The sequence below is a fragment of the Gymnodraco acuticeps genome, unplaced genomic scaffold, assembly GCF_902827175.1.
Source record: "Gymnodraco acuticeps unplaced genomic scaffold, fGymAcu1.1, whole genome shotgun sequence".
Taxonomy (NCBI): domain Eukaryota; kingdom Metazoa; phylum Chordata; class Actinopteri; order Perciformes; family Bathydraconidae; genus Gymnodraco; species Gymnodraco acuticeps.
In genome coordinates this window covers 23,172-49,696 of record NW_022991130.1, presented here as the reverse complement: position 1 = coordinate 49,696, position 26,525 = coordinate 23,172, and the positions used below count along the sequence as shown (strand labels likewise).

The window sequence follows — 26,525 nt, the reverse complement described above, 5'->3', positions numbered from 1 at the left end:
CTATCTATCTATTATCTACCTGTAACTATCGATCTAGCTCCTCTCTATCCTAACTAGCACTATCTGTCTATCTATCTCTCTCTCCATCTATCTATCTATATCTATCTATCTAATCTATCTATCTATCTATCTATCTATCTATCTATCTATCTATCTATCTATCTATCTATCTATCTATCTATCTATCTCTCTCAATCTATCTCTCTATCTTTAAGGAACCGCAGTAGACAAAAGGCGTTGCTATAGCAACACGTCATGCTGCCTTTTCTATGAGGTCAATATTACCCGATGGCGCTGATGGGTATAAATGGCAATTTCTTTTGGCGATTTTTTCAATCTGACTTCATATTGACAATTTCTAACAACAGAGGGTGCTACATAACACACTTTCAGAAAAAGTCACGTACTGGGAGACTTTAATATTTTATTGAAAAAAGTGACATAGGCTACAATCAAAAAACAGCTGCGGGTAAAATGGACCCGTTGGCGGTTCTAGTGTTAAGGAATATGAACACATAGCTTAAAAAGTAAACTATCATGTTATTCAAAACTTATAGAAGAAAATTAAATGTTTGTGAAGAAAATCTATTCCTCCATGCAAGTATAGTAATTATGAATACAAATATTCCTCATCAGTTCAGCTTCAAGACTTTTTTTCCATGGCGACACATTCATAAAATGAATTGCATTCGAGTGTGATAACGGCGGCTTATTTTTAACAGTTTCATTAAAAAAAGAAAGAGCCAGAAACATGCAAAAGAACAAGAGAAAAAGATAAATGAGTTGCAGGAAATGAAGCGTAGGACTCGGCTAAAGCGAAGGATCGTTATCTATTTCGGGGAGCAGGAGTGAGATACCTCGAGAGAAATGAGGGGCAGAGAAGAGGATGAAGTCACAGCAGGAAAATTGGCTGATGAAAGAACAGACATTAGGATTGGTGATGAAAAGATAGAGCGAGAGGAATGGAGAAAGGAGGCAGAGGGAGGGTACAGATACATACAGATGAGGCTGAGGGTGGATCGATGTGGCCGTTTATTATTCATGGGGCTTTTATTAAAAACTAGACCTATGAGGCTATCCTCACCTTAATTTAAGCAGCTTCTAACCAGCATAAAAGCATTTAATTGGCCTGGGTTTCAGTGGAGAGTTCTAATATCCCACGGTGGCTTAAAATACAGCATTAAGGCTTTTATACGGAAAAATAACAGTTCATCTTGGGAAATGTTGAGTCTTTGTAACTCAAACAAAACACCTTACAATGAATCGAAAGCCCCTTGCAGCTGGAAAGCTAGAACATCTCTCTATCAGGCTATTTCTGAAAACATATCTTTCAAAATGAGAAGGTTGGTATCTTTGTACAGAAAATGGCTGAATCTAAAGCCTCCTGCCGCTCGAGTCCGGAAGAATGCCTGTATCTGTCTTTGTTCTTCTATAAAAGCATATCACTCCAAATGTAATGAAGGCCTGGATATAGTAAAAGAATCTGAGGCGAAGTGAGAAACACAAAATGGACCGATAATAGAGAGCAGTGGAGAGACTGAGAGTGAGAAATGACTGGAGGAGAGATGATGCGAAGGAGAGAGTGATGATAGAAAATAGACAGACGGGTGAGAAGGGGCGGCAGGGAATGAGATGGAGGTGTCAAGTGTGTGTGTGTGTGTGTGTGTGTGTGTGTGTGTGTGTGTGTGTGTGTGTGTGTGTGTGTGTGTGTGTGTGTGTGTGTGTGTGTGTGTGTGTGTGTGTGTGTGTGTGTGTGTGTGTGTGTGTGTGTGTGTGTGTGTGTGTGTGTGTGTGTGTGTGTGTGTGTGTGTGTGTGTGGGTGTGTGTGTGTGTGTGTGTGGGTGTGTGTGTGTGTGTGTGTGTGTAAAAGGCAGGTTTGTGTGTGTGTGAGATGTGATTCAGTCCAAATGCACCTTCAGACTGAGACTATCTATTCGTTCACATGTGATGTATATCTTTACTGTAAGAAAGTACACTTTCTAAAACCACTTTTCTTTGTGTGTGTGTGTGTGTGTTGTGTGTGTGTGTGTGTGTGTGTGTGTGTGTGTGTGTGTGTGTGTGTGTGTGTGTGTGTGTGTGTGTGTGTGTGTGTGTGTGTGTGTGTGTGTGTGTGTGTGTGTGTGTGTGTGTGTGTGTGTGTGCAGAGCCGGACTTCGTGGGTTCGGCCCTGGTGAGGGAGAGCAGCGGCAGTAAAGATGGAGACGACGACAAAATCTACTTCTTCTTCAGTGAGCGGGCGTTGGAGCTGGACTGCGACACCGAGCTCAACGTGGCCCGAGTGGCTCGCGTCTGCAAGGTAATAACAGCCATCAGAAGTGATTCGATTAGGAATCGATTATAAAAATCATATCTGTCTGTAACCCTTTTTCCCACTGGATGAAAGAAACCCAAACATCTGGTCTTTGTCTTCAGTGGGGTTTATCAGCTCCAATGAGTGATGGATATATGACACCATGTTGGCCTCTTTTCTGGACTGTTTGAGGCAACACTGGTTGAAATGAATATTCTTTCAAATATTTTTACATTTATTCAATTTATTAAAGTCGAAAATCTACAATTAATGTGTTTAAAAGTAACAGTAATGTTCAAATTCAAAGGTGTTATTTTGCACAACGCTACAGTACAGTGTAGAAATGGCAATGGCATTCTTCTGACCTGAACTCCTCCAACAATCCAACATATATAATAAAATACAAAATAAAAAAGTAGTGCAATACATGTAAACAGAATATGATATGTACAAGAACAGAATATCTCACCATCGTTTAAAACTCTTTATTCAAACTCGACAGAAACAAAAATAAACACATCAAAACCATTTCAACTAACCAATCCACAGGGACATTTGTGAGCCTTAAACAAGTTTTGACTGCAAAACTGTTTTATGCACGCTTGGCTGGAAATCAGTGAGTTGCTGTTTTCTGCAGACGATTTGGCAACTGTTTCCCAGCCCTTAATATACCATGAGACAGCATCGCTAACAGTTACGGCCCGTTAACACTACAGCTTCGACAGCTTCAAAAACGGTTTCCAACGCGTCTGCCCATTCACTTTGAATGGGGTGACATCACTTTTCGCCGAACTGCATTGTGGGAAGCAGAGCGGAGTTTTCCTGGCGTTTCAGGCTGCAGAAGTTGAGCAATGTTCAACTTTTGAAGCTTCTGAAGCTTTCGGTGGAAGCGTCAGCCAATCGAATCATATGCCAGTACAAGCTCTAGCCAATCAAACCGCTGCTTGTGTGTCAGGGGCGGGAGATTCATGTGATTGGTTGTTGGTCGAGCTTCAGACACGCTCAGCTCCAAGCTTTTTTTGAAGCTGTAGTGTGGACGGGCCGTTACTGCCTTACACACTTCACCAGATGAGACGCCCATATAAAGAGGCAATTGGTAGAGTTGTTTAACAGCTTCATATGTTGAGTGAATATAAATAGCTGCTACATGAAAAGCAAATTGACCACTATGGTGCATTTGAAGCCCATATCCAGTATATATGGATTTGTATTCCTGACTTTTACATTACATTACATGTCACTTGTTAGACGCTTGTATCCAAAGTGACTTACATATTCAATACTGTGGGCAATCCCCACAGGAGCAATTTGGGGTGAAGTGTCTTGCCCAGGGACACAACGACATGCTGACTGCAGTGGGGTTTGAACCTGTGACCCCCAGATTCAAACACTAGTCCACTGCGCCACAGCCTCCCTCCCTTTTCACACAAGGAACAAACTATGGTTGGCCGCATTTTCCACCATGATGGTTTAAAGACCCACAAAGATACACCAAATAAGTCAGCTATGATTTTGTTTAACAAAATGCGGGAACGTGGCATCGAATTCTTCATTAGGCGTGTTCTGGTTATTCTGACCAAAAATGTGGAAACTTAAAAGTTACTTTCTCTCGTAAAAAACACAATACAACTCAATTCAGTGACATTAAGCCTGACGCAAAAGATCTGATACACTTAATAAAATAACCTTTCTTCTAATTAAGAAACGACTATGCTGTAAAATACAGACTTTCCCTTATTATCAGTATAAAGCACAAATAAAAGGCTCCACGGTAAATAGCCTTGTCCCACTGAATTTCAGCTAAACACCAGTTTGCTAACAATGTTTTATGTGAGGACAATTACACTGACACAGAGCAATTTGATAATTAATGCATTCATTTGTTTAATGAATGGCCTCATTAGGATAACTGATTAGTTTTTTACCACAGTGATTATGTCCAGACATCAGAGGAGCTTCTAGCTGGAGGGAGAATGAGATTTTAAACAACAGCCCTTTTTATTTTGTATGATCTCAGTGAACTTTAAGTTAACGCAGCACAGTCATGTTTCAGTAACGTGTGCAGAGAGAGCTCAATAACCTTTAAACTGGGTGAAATCGAGACAGATTGTTAACAGTCTGAGGAGATGAGCGTAATTAAATGCACAATATATGCACTGTTTTAGAGAAAGTGCCCTTTAATGTCTGCGCTGCTGTGATGAACAATCAAGCTCTTTGACTGAAATGAGAAACAGATGCTCACACATGATGTGTACTAGTGCCGTGCTGCTGCAGCATAATGTCTGTATCTCACTGCTGTATTGAGAGCATTTTTTAATTCCTTTTGTAATGCCCCTGCACCCACAGAGGCTGATAGGAATGAGTGTATCTAATAATAATAATTCCTTACATTTATTATAGCGCTTTTTCAATGACTCAAAGCGCTTTACATATACACACATTACACATCATACATGCAATGGTCAGATACTGTGGACAATACCCACAGGAGCAAGTTCAGGTGGAGTGTCTTGCCCTAAGGACACACCGGCACCGGCAGCAGCGGGTTTCATCCCTTGATCTGATGATCATTGCACAGCGCACTGCGCCACACCGTCCATCTTCACGCCTCGAGGTCATCAAGGCGCTTTTACAAGTACACATTGGTATTATACATGTACTGTGGACAATACCCACAGGAGCAAATCCGGGTGAAGTGTCTTGCCCAAGGACACAACGGCCTGACGCAGTGGCGGCAGGAGCGGGTTTCGAACTGGAGTTCCCCAGCACTCCCCCTTGATCTGATGATCGGATGCACAGACCACTGCGCCACCCTATCTATCTATCTGGCAGACAGGCCTCTTTTGAGCCGGCAGTAAACCTTATAAAGGGACCACCCATCAAAACTCAATGTTTCCCGTATAATTGAATATCATTATTATTATTATTGTCATCCTGCTCTTGAATGGCACCCTTGAACATATCGGGGTCGAAATGCTCCTTTAGAGGTTTTTTGCAACATGACAAATGCTCAGTCAGCTGATTCACGTGTAACAGGTTCATCATTATGTAGATACAGAATACTACCGTGTATGCACAGAGGTGAGGTTTAGCATCCACAAGGTGAAGGTGAGGCTAATGAAATGCAACATAAGCAGCATAACAAAGCGAGAAAGTGAGCGGTGGGCTGTCAGCTCTAAGAGTACTTGTTCACAGGGTCAACTCGCATTGGACGCTTAATTGGTATGGCACCTGATTGGACGAAAACATTCAATCTTGAGCTGTCTGACCACAGATTTCAAAACAACTGACATGGTGGCTCATTAAACGGGCCCTATTATGCTTTTTGGTGTGTTATATAGGTTTTCTGCATGTAAATGGTCTGCAAGGATAAAGTCAGTTTGGAAATAAACGTTGCCGTTGCTGAATTAGTCTGTATTTAAAATTAAACTTTAAGCGAATGAAAAGTGGCCAACATAGAATTTTAGAAGTGAAAGTAACCTTTAATTATGCAAGTAACATTTCTCAAGTGCATTCAATCATGAGGATACAAACTCAAAACAGCATGAGAAGTACATGAGCTTTAAATAAACGCAACTTTCAAACAAAACAGGTCAGGTTTTTATTCTGCAACAGAAGATGTTTAGACTTTTTTCTCCCCTGATATTAACACGGATCTCTTTACACCTCTACTCCCAAAGAATGTACATTTAAAGGTCACCTATTGTGCAAAATCCACTTGTTCATGTCTCTTCTACATCAACATGTGTCCCCTCTTCTTCATGTCTCTTCTACATCAACATGTGTCTCCTCTGTGTAAAGAGATTCTGAAAGTTTCAGGAACAAAGACTCTCTCTCTTTTTGTCCTGATCCATTCCTATAAAAACCTGTCTGAAAATGAGCTGATCAGATTTTGGCTACTTTATGATGTCATAACGATGTTTTGTCTTGTGTAACCATTAGCCAATCACCAAGCAAGGTAACCCCCCCCCCCCACCTTATCACCTGAATCTCCTGCAAGAGCACCATTGTGTTCTTTTTAACCAAATGTCTCTCAGAGGGGCGTGGGGAGGGGCTCCTTATTTTCATCTAAAGTAACAGACAGAGAATCAGCTCTTTTGAAACAGGGCTGAAACAGAGGGGATTATGGGTAATGCTGCAATGATCTGTTTGGTGTTTGGAGCCAAACAGAGACATGTTCTGTATATATCTGAGACCTATAATATATTGATATAAAACAGTATAATAGGGGACATTTAAAGGACCTGTTTCAGCCGTTGATGAGATGTGATCCTGTCCTCTCTCAGGGGGATCTGGGTGGTACCAGGACTCTGCAGAAGAAGTGGACCACCTTCCAGAAAGCCCGTCTGGAGTGCTCCCTCCCCGAACGCCACGTCTCCTTCAACAACCTGAGGGCGGTGTTCACGCTGCCCGGCCAGGACTGGAGGGGCACCACCTTCTACGGCATCTTCCACGCCCAGTGGTGAGTCAGAGCCGAGAAATACAGGCTGAAAAAATAGCTCCATTTCAGTCTCATCGTCTGAAAAATCTCGGTTAATTACTACATGTACCGTCTGCTGTCAGAGCGAGACATATCACGAGACATATCACTTCCCAACATGTCAGATACTCTGCTTTTTATTTAAATCCTGGGTCAGCCAGCAGTCACTCTGATATGATGGCTCTAATTATGCACTAGGGATAAGGTGTTTACTGTGTAATTGGGCTTTTAGTGTAATAGCCCTACGAGTGGATACAGCTCAAGTGGGCTTGAACATGTTTTATGGGTTTTATTAGTGATTTAACGTCACATTGACTTCATGTTTTTGGCTGAATATAGTGAACCCTTTTGCTAAATAGAATCAGGCTAATTTAATTAGTTCAATAAACCGATGATTGACACATTGGTTGAATCACATTATACTTAATACCTTACTATTACAACATTTGATCCTAATGCAATGGTTTTTCTGAAACCTTATAATATCTCATTCCTTGTTTCTCGTGCATTTCGTTTAAATGTCCATCAACAGGTGTCCATTTTCAGCTCAATACATTCGGTCTTAATAAACGTATGGAAAAGGTTGTTATTTGGTTTTGTGTCTGCTACAGACGTTGCGTTACTAAAGAACGAAAGTTACGTTACAATTTAGTAAACGCTTCCGTAAAAAAAATATGGAAGAGCCGTTACTTAGGCCCCGTCCACACGGAGACGAAAACGAACCGAATTCGATATCAAAAAAGTCTTCCGTCCACACGTTTCCGTGTCGGCTTCGTGTGGACGAACCGTCTATACGATAGAGAACGTTAGCGGATTCAACTGATATCGTCTCCGTGTGGACGGGGCTTTCGGCACGGATTTAGGTGTAAATGGCAATAATAAGTACAAAATAAATCAAAGTTGGTCACATGTGTGAAAGTCTGGTGTTTTCCAAACCACCCAAACACAATGATCTCATCCCAATGCGGTCTTTGTCACTCTGGTTTACAATTACAAATATTACATCAAATAAAAACATATATAGTATATTTAGGAACTGTGATGTGTCACTTTTTGTGGATATAGCTGCAAAAATCACATCTCTTGAACATTTTGTGATAGGGATCAGAAAAAAACTTTATACGTTTAAACATTTATAGCTTGATAAAACTTCACTTTAGGACCAAATCAACCTTTCTGACATGTTTCTTCTTAAGAGAATCTTTTGATGTCGTCTGTTTAAAGCTTGATAAAACATTAAGGACCAGATCAACTTTTATTCTGAAGGGAAAACTTACTTAAAGGGATAATTAAAGTACAATCTGGAGATTAAAATGCTGATGACAAAGAAACTTGTGACTGTGGGATTATTAGTGGACTAAAGACTGGACCACGACACAACTGTTATGTGTTAATGAGTTACTTATCACCAAAGCAGTGGGAGGCAGGGCAGGAGGTTTGCTTTGGGAGGAAAGTCGGAGTTGTTCTGCGAGTAAAGCCCTTTGATGTGACTCTTTCGTGTTCCTCAATAAGATATCATATCATCAAGTGAACGCGCTTTGAACTTCAAGCTTTGTTTCTCCATTCAGAGCTCCTTCTGCTGCTGTCAGAAAAAAAGAAGCCTCTTCCTCTGTGTGACTTAAAGCCCCATGGCTTTGATGGAGATAACATTAAGATAATTGGACATTATGTAAATGATGACTCGGAGTTCATGCCACAATCAGACTGACTGAGGGGGCTTTTTAACAAGCCAAGACATCAGTGCTGTCCTTTGGTTTTGCCGCTCACCTTTTAAAGCCTGTAGCACTGCTGCACCTTAACAGCTCTGCTCCAGATGGAAATAGCACTTCCCTTAAAGAGGCCCTATTGTACTTTTTGAGGTTTTCCTTTTCCTGTAGTGTGTTGTATATGTTTGTGTGCATGTAAATAGTTTGCAAAGGCTAAAATCATGAAGTTCCATCCAAAGGAGTTCCACCAATGTCCTCCTTTGTTTACTTACGGATCATAGTAACTGCACTATGTAACACTCACGCTTCTATTGGCTAGGGCTCCAACAAATTGCACGTGACCAATCACAACAGAGCCGGCCAGCTAACCAATCAGAGCAGACTGGGCTCTGGTTTCAGACAGAGGGTGAAAAGAGGTGCTGCAGCACAGGCAGTATGAGAAGAATAAAGAGCTTTATGAACATTAAAGCATGGAGACATGTCATAGTAGAGGAACAAAATACAATACATATTTACATAATAAGGCCCCTTTAAAGGGGCACAACATGTACATTTTACAGTGGAAGTGACTCCTTCTCTCAGTCTAAAAATAGATGTGAATTAAATTGAAATATATTTGTGAGATGAGGATTACAAGTATGACTTTATGTGTCTGGGTCATGCATAAATAACCAATTCCAAACCATTTTGTGGTCCAAAATTGGATTGGGAAAGAAAATTGAGATCCCATACCCCCGACCTTACCAAAAATGAAACGTTAAATTAAATGCTATTCCTGTGTGGCGGCGTCACAGCAACAGCTGATTAATGTCAGTGGTCTATCAAGGAAATGTATTTCAGATGCATCAATTTGCAGCTTGATGCACCGTGGAAAGGGTGGAGAGGTGGCAACACATCTAATCATTTTCAGTCACTCAATAAGACACAGACATGTTCACCTCGATAGCTTTTATTGTAAACATGCAAATGACTTCATGCTTTTAACATGCAACTGATATTACTTTCTGGTTGTTATATCTCATATTCTCTCATGTTATTGTGCCACATTCAGAAGCTAGAAGTCACATTTATCTACAAGCGGATGACAGGTGATCCATCTTTCCGTTTCTCCCGCCACACGTCACTAATTCCCCTCCTTGCCGCCATGTTTCAGGGGTGACGTGGACGTGTCGGCGGTGTGCCAGTACCAGATCAGCGATGTGAAGAAGGTTTTTGAAGGATCCTACAAAGAGTACAGGGAGCCGTCTCAGAGGTGGGGGCGCTACACCGGGGCGGTCCCTGTCCCACGGCCTGGAGCGGTAAGAAATAATATATTTATTTATTTTCTAAAATAAATGTAATTAAATATCGTACAAAACATGCAATATAAACCAATACATATATGAAAATACAAATGTTGATTCAAGTCAAATTACATTTTCCCAGAACGTTGAATAGTGGAAAATAAAATAGCAGGTAATTTTAAGAGAATATGAAAAAATAAATAGATTAAATTGGAATAATTAAATATAATTAAACCATCAAAACATTTCTTTTGATATTTTAATATACGTAAATTCCTTATTTCCAGCTGTTTATTTAAACTTTATATGATGTTTGGTAATTGCAAATGTTTCCTGGCAACTTTAGGAAGCATGAAAGGAAAGTCATTTTTGACACATGTAGGGTTTTGTGCATCTGAAACACGTAAGCGGAGATAAGTGTGCAGAGAAGGAATAAAGAAAGAGGGAGGGAGGGAGGGAAGTGGAAATGAATGGCATGGGGTGCTGTAGCGATGTAAGTGGAAATGAGCTGGCAGGACACGAAAGCTAAGAAGTAATGATCCAGGACGAAAAGAAAGGAAAGGAGGAAGGGGTGTGATGGCGGGCGGAGGTGAAAGCCAGAGTGAAAGACGGAGAAGAGGCGTGAAAAAAAGGAGGGAATCAAATCAAAGCCAACTAGCCATGCCAACGTGTGAAGAAGTTTCCTCCTCTAACTTTTTCTCCTTCTTGGCCCTCCTTCTTCCTCTCCTTCCTCCTTTCCCCCCGTGTTCGTTTCCTCCCTCCTTCCTCCCTCCCTCCGTGCTGCAGTGTATAACTAACTCCGACAGAGAGAACGGCTACAACAGCTCCCTGCAGCTGCCTGATGCCACGCTCAACTTCGCCAAGAAGCACCCGCTGATGGAGGACAAAGCTCTGGCTCGCCCCCTGCTGCTCACCAAGGGGGTCAACTTCACCCGGCTGGTGGTGGACCGGGTCAGCAGCCTGGACCAGCGGGCCTACAACATGCTGTTCATCGGCACAGGTGCGCACAGCGGAGGATTCAAGATTCATTCAAGGCTTTTATTGTCATCCGTACATAGCTAGTTATGTCGATGAAAATCTAAGGTCACAGGCTCCTCTAACAGTGCAAATAAAACAGATAAAATAGTGCCAAGAAGTAGTGCCATAAGAGTCTATATACAAGTGATACATCATTTGTAAGTATGCCATGTTATGGATGTTCTTAGTTCAGGTGTTTAAGAACATCCATAACATTCACCTGTTTGCAACTTAAAAATTATTTATCTTAAGCTTTGATAAGGATTTTTTGTGCAGAATTTCTTCTCTCTTTTAATAATTTTAACTGGTTCGAAAAAGAAAGTATCAGCATTCATTTCCAGTCTAAATGTCGCCAGCATGTTCACTGGTACATCTGATGTGAATAATCTCTTACTTTACCAAAAGGTCAAACTTTTTGAATGATAGAAGCAGAATATCTAATATACTCGTAGTATATACAGTACAAATACTATCATGCACAAACATGACCTTTACACAGAAAAGGGATGGCAATGTTATTTGAAATGTTACTTAAGTTGAAGTACAAAGGTTGGAGCTTAATGTATCGATGCACAATGGCTCTTTTCAAAATGTCATATCATTTTCAAATTGTATAAAATAATAAAATATAACATAACATTAATTGAAAAAGTAATATACAGGATCAGTTAAAAAAAGAAAGTTACATTTTTACAAAACAAAGTAAATCTTGGACTGTAAAAAAAGTAAAGTACAGGTATACTTTTGGCAGATGAAGTTGAAATGACAGGCACTGGGCTCAGTCGATAGTGTTCCTGTAAATCATTTTAAGTGTCTCCTCCCTCCTTTGAACTGACATCTCCCTGCGTTCAGCACGTACTCTTCACCTGTCATTTTACCTGCTTTAACACACGCTGACACCTCAGATATCTACAGTGCTCACACTTAAACTCTCTACGGGGCTTCAACTTCAACGGCAATTTGAGTCACTTTTATCATTTGGAGTTCAGCTGACAATTGTTTTCAGAGCTTTCATACTAATAACTGACAATTCAGGTGCCTTCAGGGCTTTGACTTTAAAATGTGAAATGCTTCCAGCGCCTTACTTCAGCTGAGGCCTTAACTTATTTAAGTGGATCAGATTAAGATGTCCAATCCACGAGGAGATATTTTAAACAGTTTTTGAGATAGGTGAGCACACTTTAATTTGGCAGGGAATGTTTGGCATTTTTCTAATAAAACATCTAGTTTTTTGGGGTTAAAATGACAGAAGCCTCCTACAGTTTAATGCAGGTCAAGAACATTAGGATTCCTGTTTATGGCATAGCAGGTTTTCACATATGCTTTGGTGAAGTGGCACATAATATAATACACAAATTAGAGTAAAAGCAAATTTATCAAAAACAAAGACGCATAATAATAAAAAATAAAATAAATCTAGTAAAATATGGCAACAAAAATATATTAAACTGAAGAAATATACAATAAATGATTATTAAATACTATATTTTGTTCTTTCTCTTCTATTTTATATTCATGTATCTTGGATTATACAGTACATGGTGTTCCTGGGACTTTCCCCAGCTCCTTTACTCTTGATATTCATATTCTTATTCCCCTACTGCAAGTGTGTGTGTGTGTGTGTGTGTGTGTGTGTGTGTGTGTGTGTGTGTGTGTGTGTGTGTGTGTTGTGTGTGTGTGTGTGTGTGTGTGTGTGTTGTGTGTGTTGTGTGTGTGTGTGTGTGTGTGTTGTGTGTGTGTGTGTGCTTGTGTGTGTGTGTGTGTGTGTTTGATGTGTGTGTGTGTGTGTGTGTGGTGTTGTGTGTGTGTGTGTGTTGTGTGTGTGTGGTTGTGTGTGGTGTGTGTGTTAGGAGGGGGCTGCACACAGTAGCCTATTTGTAGGGTAGATTCAGCGAGCAGGTCTCAGACAGGGACAGGTACTGGCATTAGGTACGGTGGAACAAAACAACATGCCATCTGGCCGCACTTCAGCTGGGTTTCAATTAACGACTTGATTTGCATGCTGAGATCCGTCTTCATGCATCAAAGGAAACGTCCACGTATGCACAACTTAATTAATATCTGCAGTCAGTAGCCACCAGGCCCATATGCAGGTGTCCTGTGTTCTGGCACAGATCTGAAATCAGCCGTAATCCTGAATAACACGCATCTCGCAGTGGATTTGAATGCATCTCGCCTCATGAATGTAGAGAGGCTCGTCTGCTTAGCATTCAGATCACTGCAGCTTCAACACTGACAGCGCCACAACAGCGGACTCCTCTGCTGGCAGGCGGGGAGGCCAACCCCGGACTCACACACACACGCACACACACACATTTGTGACACGCTCTCACAAATTGATATACACAAACACACCGAGATACACACACGCTCACACTTCCTGAGCCAAGTGCAGTCATCCCCGCTTGTCGTGCTTCGCGGCACAAACTCAACGGGGCCCCTTGGCGGACGGGCGCTCCTGGTGCCAATTGGGCTGCGGGCTTGATTAGCTATTAGCTGCAGAAAAGCGACAGCTGAATTGAAAAAGAGAGCGAGAAAGAGAGCCAGGGAGAAGGAGCTTGTCAAAACTGTTTTCAGAGAAACCAAGTCTCAGGATTGAGGGATTAAATGACACCGGTCCCTGACTCCACGAGAGGAGAATGTTATGATATGCCTGCTGCTCGCTATGACTGCATGACGTGTGTGTGTGTGTGTGTGTGTGTGTGTGTGTGTGTGTGTGTGTGTGTGTGTGTGTGTGTGTGTGTGTGTGTGTGTGTGTGTGTGTGTGTGTGTGTGTGGTGTGTGTTGTGTGTGTGTGGGTGGCTGGCTGTGTGTGTGTGTGTGTGTGTGTGGCTGTGTTTGAAGCTATTTCCCTCCCATAGGCTACTAGGTTCACTTTTCATCTTATCTGTGACAGTGTTTTAATCGAGAGGGCCGCACAAGAAAGCACATGTCAGCACGTAACACTATTCCAACCTCACTCACACACCCACACACACACACACTAACATCAAGGTCACCCCAGCAGCTGTGCCTAAAACGCCTTTCCTCACAGGGGATATAGACTTGCTCACAATGCCCTACATGAAAGGAGCTCAGGATCTCCTCTTCCTCCTCCAGCGTCAGCTCCCCACACTGCAAAAAAGTTTCAAAATAAATGTCTCAAGGCCAAGAACAGCATCCCGACTCTTTTAAATTCACCTTCCGATGCTCTCTGGCTGGGATGGACTCGGCGCTGGCAGCAGAAGTTGTTTTTCTTTCCCATTTTCTGTGTTTCTCAGTTGCTGAGAAGCATGACATTTGAGTCCATCGGGCCTTAAAGTTTCACAAATTGAAGTTGATTAAAGTTGCCGACAACCGGATAACACTGCAGCTGTGTGCATTTGTTATCATGTATGTTATGGCGCGTTTCCACTGCAGGCCTCGCTCGGTTTGGTTAGGCCTTATTAGGCCACTGCAGCGGGTAGCTCGCTTTAAGCGTGCCGAGCCGTGCGGGGCCCGTTTTTGGTTGCGTTTCCACTAGTTTTGGCCCGGCTACTTTTTCACCTTTTTTCTGGCCCGACTAAATCGTGGTTCTAGGACAGGAACAACCAGGCTGAGTCGGGCTGAGTATGCTAAACTAGAGAGAGAATCGCTGGCAAGGGGGCTACAACTACAACAAGATGAACATATTTGACTGTGATTTAATTGTAATACACGTTTCAAAATGATGCCGAAGTAACAACATACTGATACCGGTTAGTAAAAACCATGAATTAAGGCTGCGTGTTTTCTAAATGTAGCTTGGCTAAGCTAACGTTATATATGCTCCGACCGTCCACACTCACAACAACGGCCTATACAGACATAAATAAACCAGCGACCGTATTCGCCATGACACAGGCAGTCTGTGGTTTGTACTTGTTTCACTTTTGTCTAGTTTCTGAACAGATATGAGGAGCTGTGAGCTCTGAGTGCTAAGAGCTAACGGCTGTGTTGTTTTTCTGGGGCTCTCATTTGAAGATGACGTCACGACTCCGCCTACACTGCGTTACTATAGTAACTGCCCCAGTTCCTAAACTGTAATGGAAGCGCAGCATTAAAGTGAGCCGGGCCTAATAAGGCCTAACCAAACCGAGCGAGGCCTGCAGTGGAAACGTGCCAAAATGCTGCGCTTCCATTACAGTTTAGGAACTGGAGTAGTTATGGCGCGTTTCCACTGCAGCGGGTAGCTCGCTTTAAGCGTGCCGAGCCGTGCGGGGCCCGTTTTTGGTTGCGTTTCCACTTGGCCTAAATTTGGCCCGGGGTTACTTTTTCACCGTTTTTCTGGCCCGACTAAATCGTGGTTCTCTGAGTATGCTAAACTAGAGAGAGAATCGCTGGCAAGGGGGCTACAACTACAACAAGATGAACATATTTGACCGTGATTTAATTGTAATACACGTTTACAAATGATGCCGAAGTAACAACATACTGATACCGGTTAGTAAAAACCATGAATTAATGCTTTGACAAGTCTGCAGACAGACGGCAGGCGAAAAACCCTTTTAAAATGCTTGCTTGGCTAAGCTAACGTTATATATGCTCCGACCGTCCACACTCACAACAACGGCCTATACAGACATAAATAAACCAGCGACTGTATTCGCCATGACACAGGCAGTCTGTGGTTTGTACTTGTTTAACTTTTGTCTAGTTTCTGAACAGATATGAGGAGCTGTGAGCTCTGAGTGCTAAGAGCTAACGGCTGTGTTGTTTTTCTGGGGCTCTCGTTGAAGATGACGTCACGGCTCCGCCTACACTGCGTTACTATAGTAACTACCCCAGTTCCTAAACTGTAATGGAAGCGCAGCATAGTGTTTCTATATTGGGGTCTGCCTACGTGTCATTTGGAGTATTTTAGTGTACATGACTGTTAATAAAGCGCTCAAAGTCCTACAATAATAATAATACTCAAATGACTTCAGACTCTGATGACGCAGGGCTGTATATTCCGTAGTTGAAAAAGTATTTTAAAGTGGGTATATTATTGAAAAAAGTTTGAGAACCACTGATGTAACCACAAGCATACTTCTCCTGTGGAGAGAGGAACATGTCAATATTATAACAGATGTGACACATGTAATTATCATTCTGATGTTTTTCAGCTTGTGTTTCAATATTTTAATCCATCATTATGGCATCAAAGACATGTATGTATACATTATAATGTCTCACCATTAATATTTAAATGAACAAGGCAATCACAGGTGTGTGTTTGTTTGCATCATTAATATTGAAGTAAAATACGGTGCAGTCACAGGTGTTGTTTGTTTGCAGGGCATTCGTATTTAAATTGAGTGGTATGCAGCCACAGGTGCAGATGCGAATGTATTCATTCAGATAGGTATTATTCAAATGAACCGGTGTGCATCACAGGTGTGTGTACGTATATGTTAATATCATATAAAGGAGGTTTAAATGAGCTGTCAAAGGTGTGTTTTCGAGACTTAACCAAGAGCGCTTAAGCCATCTATTTGATTAGAGGAAAAATCGCCTTGAGGTTAAAAAGAAAGTCTTCAGTGATGTTGAATTGAAAGTTTGAAAGTGTTGTGAGCTTGTTAGAAAAATATCACTGGTCACCGGCTTGAGCTTCAATCTCAGGATCCATGTATTTGTGATCCTCTCCAGAATGGAAGTAGTCATCACATACAGAGCATCAACTAGTTCCTGAACAGTGTCCTTCACATGCTGATATCCAAGAGAGGGAGTTACACAGTCACAAGATGGAGGAATAGAAAGCAGTATTCAATGTTTAGTTCAGATTAGCTCCACGTCAGAAATGAGCATGCTTGTCATATGTCTCTCTCCATAGAGGCTGAATCATCATGTTCATCACATAGCTATCATATGCCTAAAACAGTCCTGACGCTCTTCTAGGTAATCAAGCATCCTGTCATGTTCACAGCTACAGTTGGGATACCTTTGTTATCATGTGTGCTCTCATATTGGAAGAGGACATTCAGTATTTTCCAAACACAACAGAGCTAAATCTTGTTTCCTGCTTCTCTCTTGGCTGCAGCGGAGGGCTGGCTGCAGAGGGTGGTGGTCCTGGGCAACGAGGCGCACGTCATCGAGGAGATCCAGCTGTTCGAGACCCCGCAGCCCGTGGACAGCCTCACCATCTCACACTCAAAGGTAAGAGCACGGGGAATTGGTGACGTGAGGTTATTCAACGGGAATTCAGAATCAGAAATGTAATAATCTAGAGCTATATTTAAACGGGTTTTAATTTCCATTGCAATTCAGAATCAGACGTCCTTTATTGGTCTCACAGAGGGGACGCTTAAAGTGTTACAACAGCTAAGGGACAGTGCAGATAAAATAAAACATTAAATAAGTAGGCAAATGTATTAATAAAGACGCAAACACATGTGTAATAAAATCAACCATGGTCACAATAAGTAGCAGCAATATTAAAGTGAGTAAACTAGCAGCCAATCAATAATATTAAACAGTCAAAACAAAAAAACGTGTTTAACTTAACTAAAGTCCAATATGACGTGCAGGATGTGTGTTATTAATAACATACTGTTTCATTCACAGTATCCAAACAGCTTAAAGAGTTTTAATTAGAATCTGAATTCCTTTATTTGTCTCAGGGGAAAATGTACAGTTTTACCCGCTAAGGATCAGTGCAGCATAAAGTCATCTGAAATAAAGAGCAAAGCAGACGTTAATGAAATAAATTCAAAAGTACACTACCATAGTAAATAAGTAGAAGCCTTGTAAAAGTAAGTGAACATAAAAAAGTATGTGAACCAGCAGCCAGTACAAATAAACAGTAAAGATATCTATTTTAAAAGACTCAAGCTAATGTTTCATAAAGGATGTGTTTTATTAATAACAGCCGCTGGCACACACACTATCTAAACAGTAAGGGATCATTATCAGTAATTCACTAGCAGCCAGTGATGACAATAATAAGTACGAAATAATTCCCATTTGTACACATGCACCAAACGGTTAATGCTAAAGCCCAGTGGCGGTTCTAGACCAATTTGACTGGGGGGTCAGAGGTCAGTGTTAGGGGGGCACTGGCCTCCCCTGGTCCCCCCTAGAACCGCCCTTGCTAAAGCCAGTGCATGAGTAAGGATGTAAAATGCCTTTGTAGCTCTGGAGGAGCTGCCTTAAGTCTGAGAACCCTTCATCATTTGAAGGTTTGAGCTTCCAGCTGTTCTAACTCAGTATAGTAGCCTAAAGCCATCTGCTTGATGTACTGTTTTATGTATGATAAGAAACCTTAATGCTCTTTCAGGGGAAAAGCACCTCAAAGTGTCTTTGTTGTTTTTGCACTTCCTCTGATCGACTTGAAGGAAGAGTTTTGGTTTTCCTTTAGCTTTCCTTCTTTCTCTGTTGCATAGCGTCTTCATTGATATTCAATGATCACAGTATGACTTCTGCTTTATAACGTAATGTACTATACCTTACAGAATATATTGTCCATATCTCAACATCTATTCCTACACATGTTAAAATACTCAGCACTATCTGGGTAGACGCTAAGGAGCATTTTGACGTCTCCGTTTTCCTAACTCTTTGCAACAACAATCGAGTGGGGCACTGGGTGTTGGTATATTCCATAAAACAAGATCTGAGGCAAACACACATTTATGATCTTTAAATGTTTTGTTCAGCAAGATAATCTCCACATATCCACTTGTGGACTTTCTAATAGTTATAATAGTTAATATGGAAATATAAATGCAATCACCAGAAGTAAGGCTATAAACAAAACTGTATCACGGTCACATGACTTCACAACCGCTAAGCTGAAGGCGGCTAGTTTTCGATGTGATGATGTTTATCAGTGTTATTTGGTCACTTGTTAGCAACCACAGTTTTTAAGACACATAAAAGCATCAGATACTCGTTAGTGGGGGCATTTACTGACGTTGTTTATGTTGTTGCACGGAACGTAAATGTCTTGCTAGCTTGTGTTAAGCACAGAGCACCTTCTAACCATCTATAGTCGAATCTAAAAAACATCTACATTATCTATTCTCTGCTGGTCCGTTACAACCCTTTTTGCCAGGCACTTACAATCTCCGATCTACTGACACTGGCCTGCTGCCACTCCGAAAATGGTGTTATCACGTTTTAAACACTGCTATTCTCCAGATTGAGCGTCGCCTCATGAATACAAAACCCTCTTCACAATAACAGTAATTACAGTCCTTCACCTCCGCGGGGAGTTGAACCTCTGCCCCGGTTGTTTTCTCAGAGTCCCTGTCCTGTCACCGGAGCCTGTGTGTTGACACGGGCCGTGTCCACCGATCGATGCTTGTTTTTTGACGGGGCGTCCCCTGCCCCAAAGCCCACTGCTTATCTCATTAAAGCTGGCTAAGCCGCGACCAGACATTTCATAACAGCTTTTGCAAAAAGAGCGCAATCCAGATTGGATTTGAAGAGGGTCAGGGGGGTGAATGTTATTGTAATTGAGAGTGATTATCCCATTATCTCCTATAACTGAGTCCCTCTCTGTTTATCTTTCTCTCTTTTTCCATCTCTCTCTGGGCGATGGCTGGATCTGTTCTTCGTCTCCTTCTCTCTGCGTTCTGTGTGTAGAAGTACTTGTACATCGGCTCTCGTTCGGAGGTTCTCCAGCTGCCCTTGGCCAACTGCAGCCGCTATCAGTCCCAGCCAGACTGCCTGCTGGCCCGAGACCCCTACTGCGCCTGGGACAGCGAGGGCCGCGCCTGCGTCCGCATCGACCTCCACCGCGGGTGAGCCCAGACCCCATGCATTCATACTCTAACCCACATATAAATAACATTATAGGCTTAGTATTGATATTTCTTAAAAGCCCCTGAAGCAGTATTCAGATATTATGTACTGACACCATACTAATGGAAGTTATTCAGCTGGAAATAAACAGCTTTTATTGCAGGGTATTGCAGAATTTCCCCCTGAAGCTTTTTGAGTAACATCCTCCTGAATTACATGCTGTGAATTCCATTATTGAACAAATGTAACTATATCATCAAGCTGTGGTCAATGTCTATGATGTAACAAAAGGCTAATACTGTATTCTGACATTTGAGGCTCATTTATAGCTTGTATTATCTTGCAAAAGCTTGTTTCGCTGTGTTCTCTGTAGATTCTGATTGTTTTGTTGTTTGTTTCTGTAGCACTCAGTGGGAACATTACTAATCTTCTGTTCTGCTTTGTGCCCTTTCCTCTCCAGCTCCACCTCCTCCCTGTCTCAGGACCTCATGCTGGAAAGGTTCAGCCGGGGGAAACCCAAGTTTGATAAGCCTGTCTCCATCCCGAGCCCCGGTGAGTAGGGGGCTCCACCTCAGTAGTGGCACCTTGTGGGAATAGACTGCCAGTGCAGGAGCAGCTGAACTGAATGAATACATTTGGATTAAGTTAAATAAATTGAATCAAGCAGAAGGGAGCTGCAGTAAAATGTCAATGATATGGATGACCCTTAACCACCTCTTACACCCACTCTCCTCCTCCTTCTGCAGAGCACTCCCGCCTGAAGAACATCACAGTTGTGGTGGGGTCGGACATGGTGCTGCCGTGCCAGCTGGTCTCCAACCTGGCTCAGCCCTTCTGGCTCCTGAACGACCGGGAGCTCCAGCTCGGTGACCCTGAAGCAGGAGGGCCACACTTCGACCGCACTCTGAAGGCCCTCGTGGTCCCCGCAGCGGGGCAGATGCAGGCGGGACGCTACATCTGCTACTCTGAGGAGCAGGGGGTGAAGTTTCAGACGGAGCGCTACCAGGTGGCCGTGGTGGCCAGCCCTCCTGTGTTCATGGAGGCCCGTGCTCCAGACAGCAGCATGGGGCTCTTCTGGGTGCTGGTCATCACCCTCGGAGCGGCGTGCCTGCTGCTCCTCGTCGCAGCTCTGTACCTGCGCAGGAGGCTGAAGCTCGCTCTGGGGAAAGGAGCCGACATGAAGCCCCTTGAGAGCACCTTGGTTTACCCCATCACCCTCCCTAAAGAGCCGCCAACGTTTGTGCCCAGCAAGATGCCCACTGACGAGGACCGCTTCTGGGAGACGGGCGCCAACTACTACTACTCGGACGGCTCGCTGAAGATCGTTCCCGGCCATGCCCTAGGGCCCAGCAGCTTGAGCAGCACGGCGTCACCGAGCGCCATCCCCGGCCAGCCCATCCACTCCCCGAGCCGTCTCAGCCTCACCAACATTAGAGGTTCGGGTAGCAATGGCTACATCCGCCTCAACCTGAGCACAGCAGGGGAGGAGAGGGCTAGCGGGGCTGGCGCTGGGGGCGGCGGGCTGGGGGGTCTGGGCCTGAGCGGGAATGATTACTCGAGCCCCTTCAAGGAGGAGCTGAGACGCACGCTGCAGCAGAGGAGCGTTCTGCCCGACGCCAACCCCGAGGAGTCCTCCGTCTAGACGTGTCCCTCCTCCGTTTCCCCGAGTTGGAAAAACAAAACAACCAACCTACCTCCCTCCTCCTGAGGACGCCTGCTCTCTCTCTCTTTCAGTGACACGCTGTCATTCGCTCCGCCAATGCCTGTTTGGCTCACTGTTGACATTTATAGCACACAGCATGTTCAAAATACACTCTCATACACTGTGTTCGCCAACATGCACTCCTATAATTATCGTGTTCCAGGCAGTCATGGTTGTGGCTTTTTCCTGCTTCCACTGTGCCGTCGCCACCTGTGTAAATTGTGTATTTAAAAAAAAAAAGGCTGAACACAGAGGAGCACACCTCGAGCATGGAAAATCTAACAAATGGCGTTACATGTGTTCTGAAGGGCACGTTTAATTGACGTTGAGTGGACCAAGAGGCTCTGTGCTGAAACCGGTTGATGAATGACAAGTGCAACTGACTGGAAAATATTGAACTGATTCTGTGTCCTTCTGGTCCTTTGAGACTTTCTTTCAGCTTACTGTGCTTAAAAACTGGAAGCATGTCTTCCCTTTTTGTATTAGTGAGCCAAGAGTGTGAGAGCGGTATAAAAAAGACTAATTAATCTCGAAGCAAGACGACAATCACGTCCCATAGCAGGCGCTCTGCGAGGGACAGAGAGGAGAGAGAGCCAGAGACAAAGAGAGAGGAAATGAAATGGAAAATGAAGTGAATTGGAGAGAAAGACACAAGGGGGGGTTTGAATGAAGGACAGTCTCAACACTTTCTCTGCTCAATTTGTAATTTTTTTTCTCCCAAGTTGTATTTAGAAAGTCCTTGATCCCTTCCACTTTCATTTGTCGTGATGGTTGGTTTGAATTAAGACATTTCTTGTTGTTCCTTTTTATACGTCTTACACGACTACAGCCGTGTTCAAACGGTTATTAGGAGACTAATGGATCCCCTCTGTGAATGACAATGTGAGGGCACATTCCTCGCTCAGCGGTGACCTTCAAAACGCACCTTCAAGTCCAATACACTACAAGTGCACTCCGTACGACATTTATTAGAGTCAGAGTGTGTAACAGATATGTGTTTTGGCTGAGCCCTTTTATAGGACGATTCTTTATCTCCGCAGAAAGAAAAGGTTATTTGCTTTCAGCTCTTAGCGGCGGAACATAACTGCACACTTAATTCCAAATTGAAGCTGACGTGAAGACATTAGGCATGGAGAATGTAGATGAACCCTCACTGTTGCGACCGCTGTGGATGTCTCTATAAGTGCTTTATATCTTAGTGTATGGTGAGGGCGGTAATGTGCACTGCCAAGAAGGAAAATACCCCACACACACACACTTACACACTTGTTAGTCCTTTGAATGCCAACCATCCTTGACCACAGTGTGTTTGTGATGCATCCTTAAAGCCCCATGAAACCCCTTCCCCCTCATACCGATGCCCAGAGACTGACCTGGGCTACTGTGGACTAAAACACACCAACATAAACAGAAAACACACACACACACACACACACACACACACACACACACACACACACACACAGTGCTGATGGAAGGATGGACTGACAGACAGACTGATTGCTGCCGTGCTGCCAAACTCCTGGCTCCAGGCAGGAAAGCGGCCGTGAACCAGAGAAAGGTATTGTTCCACTTAATTAAATTCATGCAAACAGATTTAAGCAAAGTCCTAACCTTTAACGATTTCCAATGTTGCTTTTCGGCTGCTCAGTGTAGTGTTAAGAACCATTTTGTTTACCAGTGTAGACCCCGTTGTTCGGCCTGTTTCTGTATTGCTGCTTTCTCGAGAATTGCTAATCCAAACAACTTCACACTCGACACTACACTTCCTTGGGGCCAAGTGTGAAAGTGATGGTACGAACATTTATCGACAAAGTCAAACAGAAAATAACTCTATCTTAGAATAATAAGATATAACTCTAATAAAATAACTCTATCTTACAAGCCCATTCAAAACTAGATTTTTTAGAAACAGGTTGATAGCTCGGCCTTTAGCATTGGCGCTTGAAGCTTACTCATACCGTTCATCATCCAAACAACTTCCCACTTGACACTGCTTCCTCTGCGGTATGTACTTGCCAAGTGTAAAGTACATTAGACGAATGGTTGTTGAGAAAGTTACTTTTTTTTTTTTTAAATGGTCTTATAGAAGTCCAGCCCCTCTTTCTTGGTCTGTTCGTGAATGTACTGAATAATGGTCCCCTCTCAATACACTACACTGTGAACATAACATACTTTAGTGCATATGGCTCGTAGATTTAATGAGTTTGTACTCAACACTGTGCTGTTCCTCCTTAACTCATTAGGTAAAAAAGCGTAACTAAATACAAAAACCGAAATGTATAAACACTTCAGTTTACTGCTCTCTGTAAATAAGTTGTCCGGCATATAACCCCATTAGAGTCTGCAATCCGTTTCTCGCATGGATTAGTAGAGAACATGTAAATGAGTGAGCTATAAAGACAAAGGCAGGTTTTTTTGCAAACTAAACATAACGAGGCTAGCTATTCATCCCTGTTGTCAAATAATATGCTAAGCTAACGTCTTATAGCTCCAGATTTAGCAGACATGCATCTGATTTTTCTGAAATCTAACTCCTGACAAGAAATCTAATATCTGTATTTCCTGTAATTTAAATAATGATACAATAGAGATTATCATCTCTGCCTCTGATGCTTTAAGATAACACCAATTGAACCACGAGCAGAGACTAATATTATGCACAAGACTCATCTTGCTGTAGATATAAAGTTGTGTTATTATTACAGTACATTTCCTTATGGAATTAAACACTACCATGGCTACCAAAGCCTATTTTAAAATCACAATGAAATGACTTGCCTTAATGCATTATCTGAATGCCAACATCATTAGCTTTATCCTCACTGAGCTGATAGCATGGCGTTAGACTCCAGTCATTTTAAACCCTATTTTCTGCACCATTTGACCATAGTCTCCTTCTCATCATAAGCTGTCCTTGCTGCACACTTTTCTTTAAGTCTCCTGGGGACAGGTGCATCAGAAAAACTACTTTCATGGCAAAAGATAAGAAAAGGACCTGCACTGCCTGAAGCCTGAATCTTGCGACTGGAAGATTTCATAAACGAGAAAATGTTTCAATCTGACAAGGATCAAAATAAATTGACCTTAGAAGGACCTTTGTCGGACTGAAATGTCTGTTTAATAAAAATGTTCTACTTGCAAGATTCAGACAGTGTGCGGGACCTTTTCATACCAATCTCCTGCTCAAAACTGACAAATAAATATATTCTGTTAATGTTACTGTAGCTAGAGATTATATCTGTTGTTTTTAAGTCAGGTCCAATGAGTCAGAGTGGTATGATGAAGTGTTAACACTGTTTCACACTGAATGACCTAACTCCAATCCGCACAGAATGTCATGGTTTAATGAGGATGAAATAATATAGCCTACTTGTTCTAAATTCAAGGAAACTTTGAAATACACCCGTTTCCCCTCTCTAACCTAATCTCTCTTCGTCCATCAGGGGTGGCTTTCGTTTTTTTGGGACGTGTCTGTCGGGACCAGAGGAGAACTGCATGAAGGAAGGGGGGGACAAGAAGACCTTGTTGTTTCCCCCCCACTGTGTACAGAGCGCTGAGAGAGATGTAGAATATCAAAAAGAAAGTGAGGTCGAAGAGGCACTCAGCCATCGGCCCTCCATCATAGTGTTGCATGATCCTCTGCAAGTGGACCCGACATCTTTGATATGATCATCTGTGTACAAGCGCATCATTTTGATCTGCCATTTTTTTGGACTTTTACACACACTAATATTGTGGAACAACAATGCTCTCCTTGAAAAAAACAACAACTAAAGTCAGATTTTATGGTTCCAGGGTTGTACAGGAATTCATGGCTGCATCTCAACAGGTTTACTTTCTCTGTGCCTCTTCACCTTTGGATAAGCCAAGTTGCTATTGTTCTTGTTGAAATAGTTTTGATTGAATTTGACTACAGATTGATATTTAAAGGGTCAGTGTGTAGGATTTAGTACCCTTCCTTTTTCAAAGCGTGGATTTACGGAGGCCTTCAGGTGCATTTGCGTCACCAAATTCAAGCTGTCCCTTCAAAACAAATGTTAAATCCCTTTTTAGAGACTGTTTGGTTTGTCCGTTTTGGGCTATAGAGACATGGCGGTGCAAAACGGCTAACTCCGCATTGAGGACTTGATCCTTATCAAATGAAAACACAATTCCTACAAAAATATTTAACATTTCTGCCAATAGATCCCTCCTTATCCTACACACTGGATCTTTAAGTCTCAGAAATCCGTCCACTTTGCTAAACTGAGCTGACGTCTACAACATTTCTGCATATTTTGTATGCAGCTAAATTATCCCTCAGGCAAAACAGCTTGAGCTGATGGACTTCCTGTTTGCTTCCTGTTTGTATATCAGTAGAGATCTGCTGGAACCAAATTCTTAACCCCTTGCTTTATGAAGGGCCGGGTAATGTACCAAAACTTTAACCATTATTTAATTTGTCCAGACCGTAAAACCAAAAATGTATCTGTTGATTTGAAGCAGCTCAGTGACAGAATGTGCCCACTTTATATTTCTACATCCCTTAAAGCAAAACAGCTAAAACATTTTAGCTCCTTACACTGGTACTTGTCTTAATATATTTCCCTTTTACAATCAGGCATTTTATTTAATGTAACATGTTGCAAGAACTAAAAGGATTAAGAATTACAGGTCTCAAGTTTGATAGAAAAATGCATGTGTAATGTACTTTATGTGCATTTCTTCAGTTCTTACACATTTGTTTGCTAATAACGTTTTCTGCTGTTTTCTCGCATTATTATTTGTATTATTCTATTATCGCCCCCAAGTTCATTTTGCCCCATTTTTGCTCGTCTGTTAATGATCTTTTATGTTTGTTTTTAAAATATGTTAAGTAACTTATTTCACTTGTACAAACGTGTTGATATTTATTATCATTGTACATATGTCCCTTATTTTTTATATGTGTATATATACACAAATAAAAATAGAGATATACTCCTGTTGTTTGATTGTGTCCTTACAATTTTTCACATAACGGTCAGTGTAAGGCAAGGCAAGTTTATTTATATAGCACTTTTCAACACAAGGCAATTCAAAGTGCTTTACAAAAAATGAAAGACATTAAGAAAATGGCATTTAAAATCAGTCATTAAAAAGAAAAGCTAATAAAATAAACATTAAAAGAAAAAGTACATGGATAAAAGTTACAGTGCAGTCTAAGATATGAATAGTTCAATTAAAAGCAGCGACAAAAAGAAAAGTCTTTAGTCTGGATTTAAAAGTAGTCAGAGTTGCAGCGGACCTGCAGGTTTCTGGGAGTTTGTTCCAGATATTTGGAGCATAATAACTGAACGCT

At 42.1% G+C, this 26,525-nt stretch overlaps 1 protein-coding gene across 1 annotated transcript; it reads left to right on the top strand.

Moving 5' to 3' along the window:
- The first annotated feature begins 867 nt into the window (after positions 1-867).
- Positions 868-24,778, top strand: LOC117560336 (semaphorin-4C-like). Its single transcript, XM_034237191.1, has 10 exons — positions 868-986; positions 2,059-2,296; positions 6,577-6,752; positions 9,630-9,774; positions 10,546-10,759; positions 16,796-16,911; positions 19,342-19,499; positions 19,961-20,052; positions 20,247-22,763; positions 24,649-24,778. The coding sequence occupies exons 1-9, from the start codon at positions 868-870 to the stop codon at positions 21,140-21,142; spliced, it is 2,154 nt and encodes a 717-aa protein (XP_034093082.1). The 3' UTR covers positions 21,143-22,763; positions 24,649-24,778.
- The last annotated feature ends 1,747 nt before the right edge of the window (positions 24,779-26,525 follow it).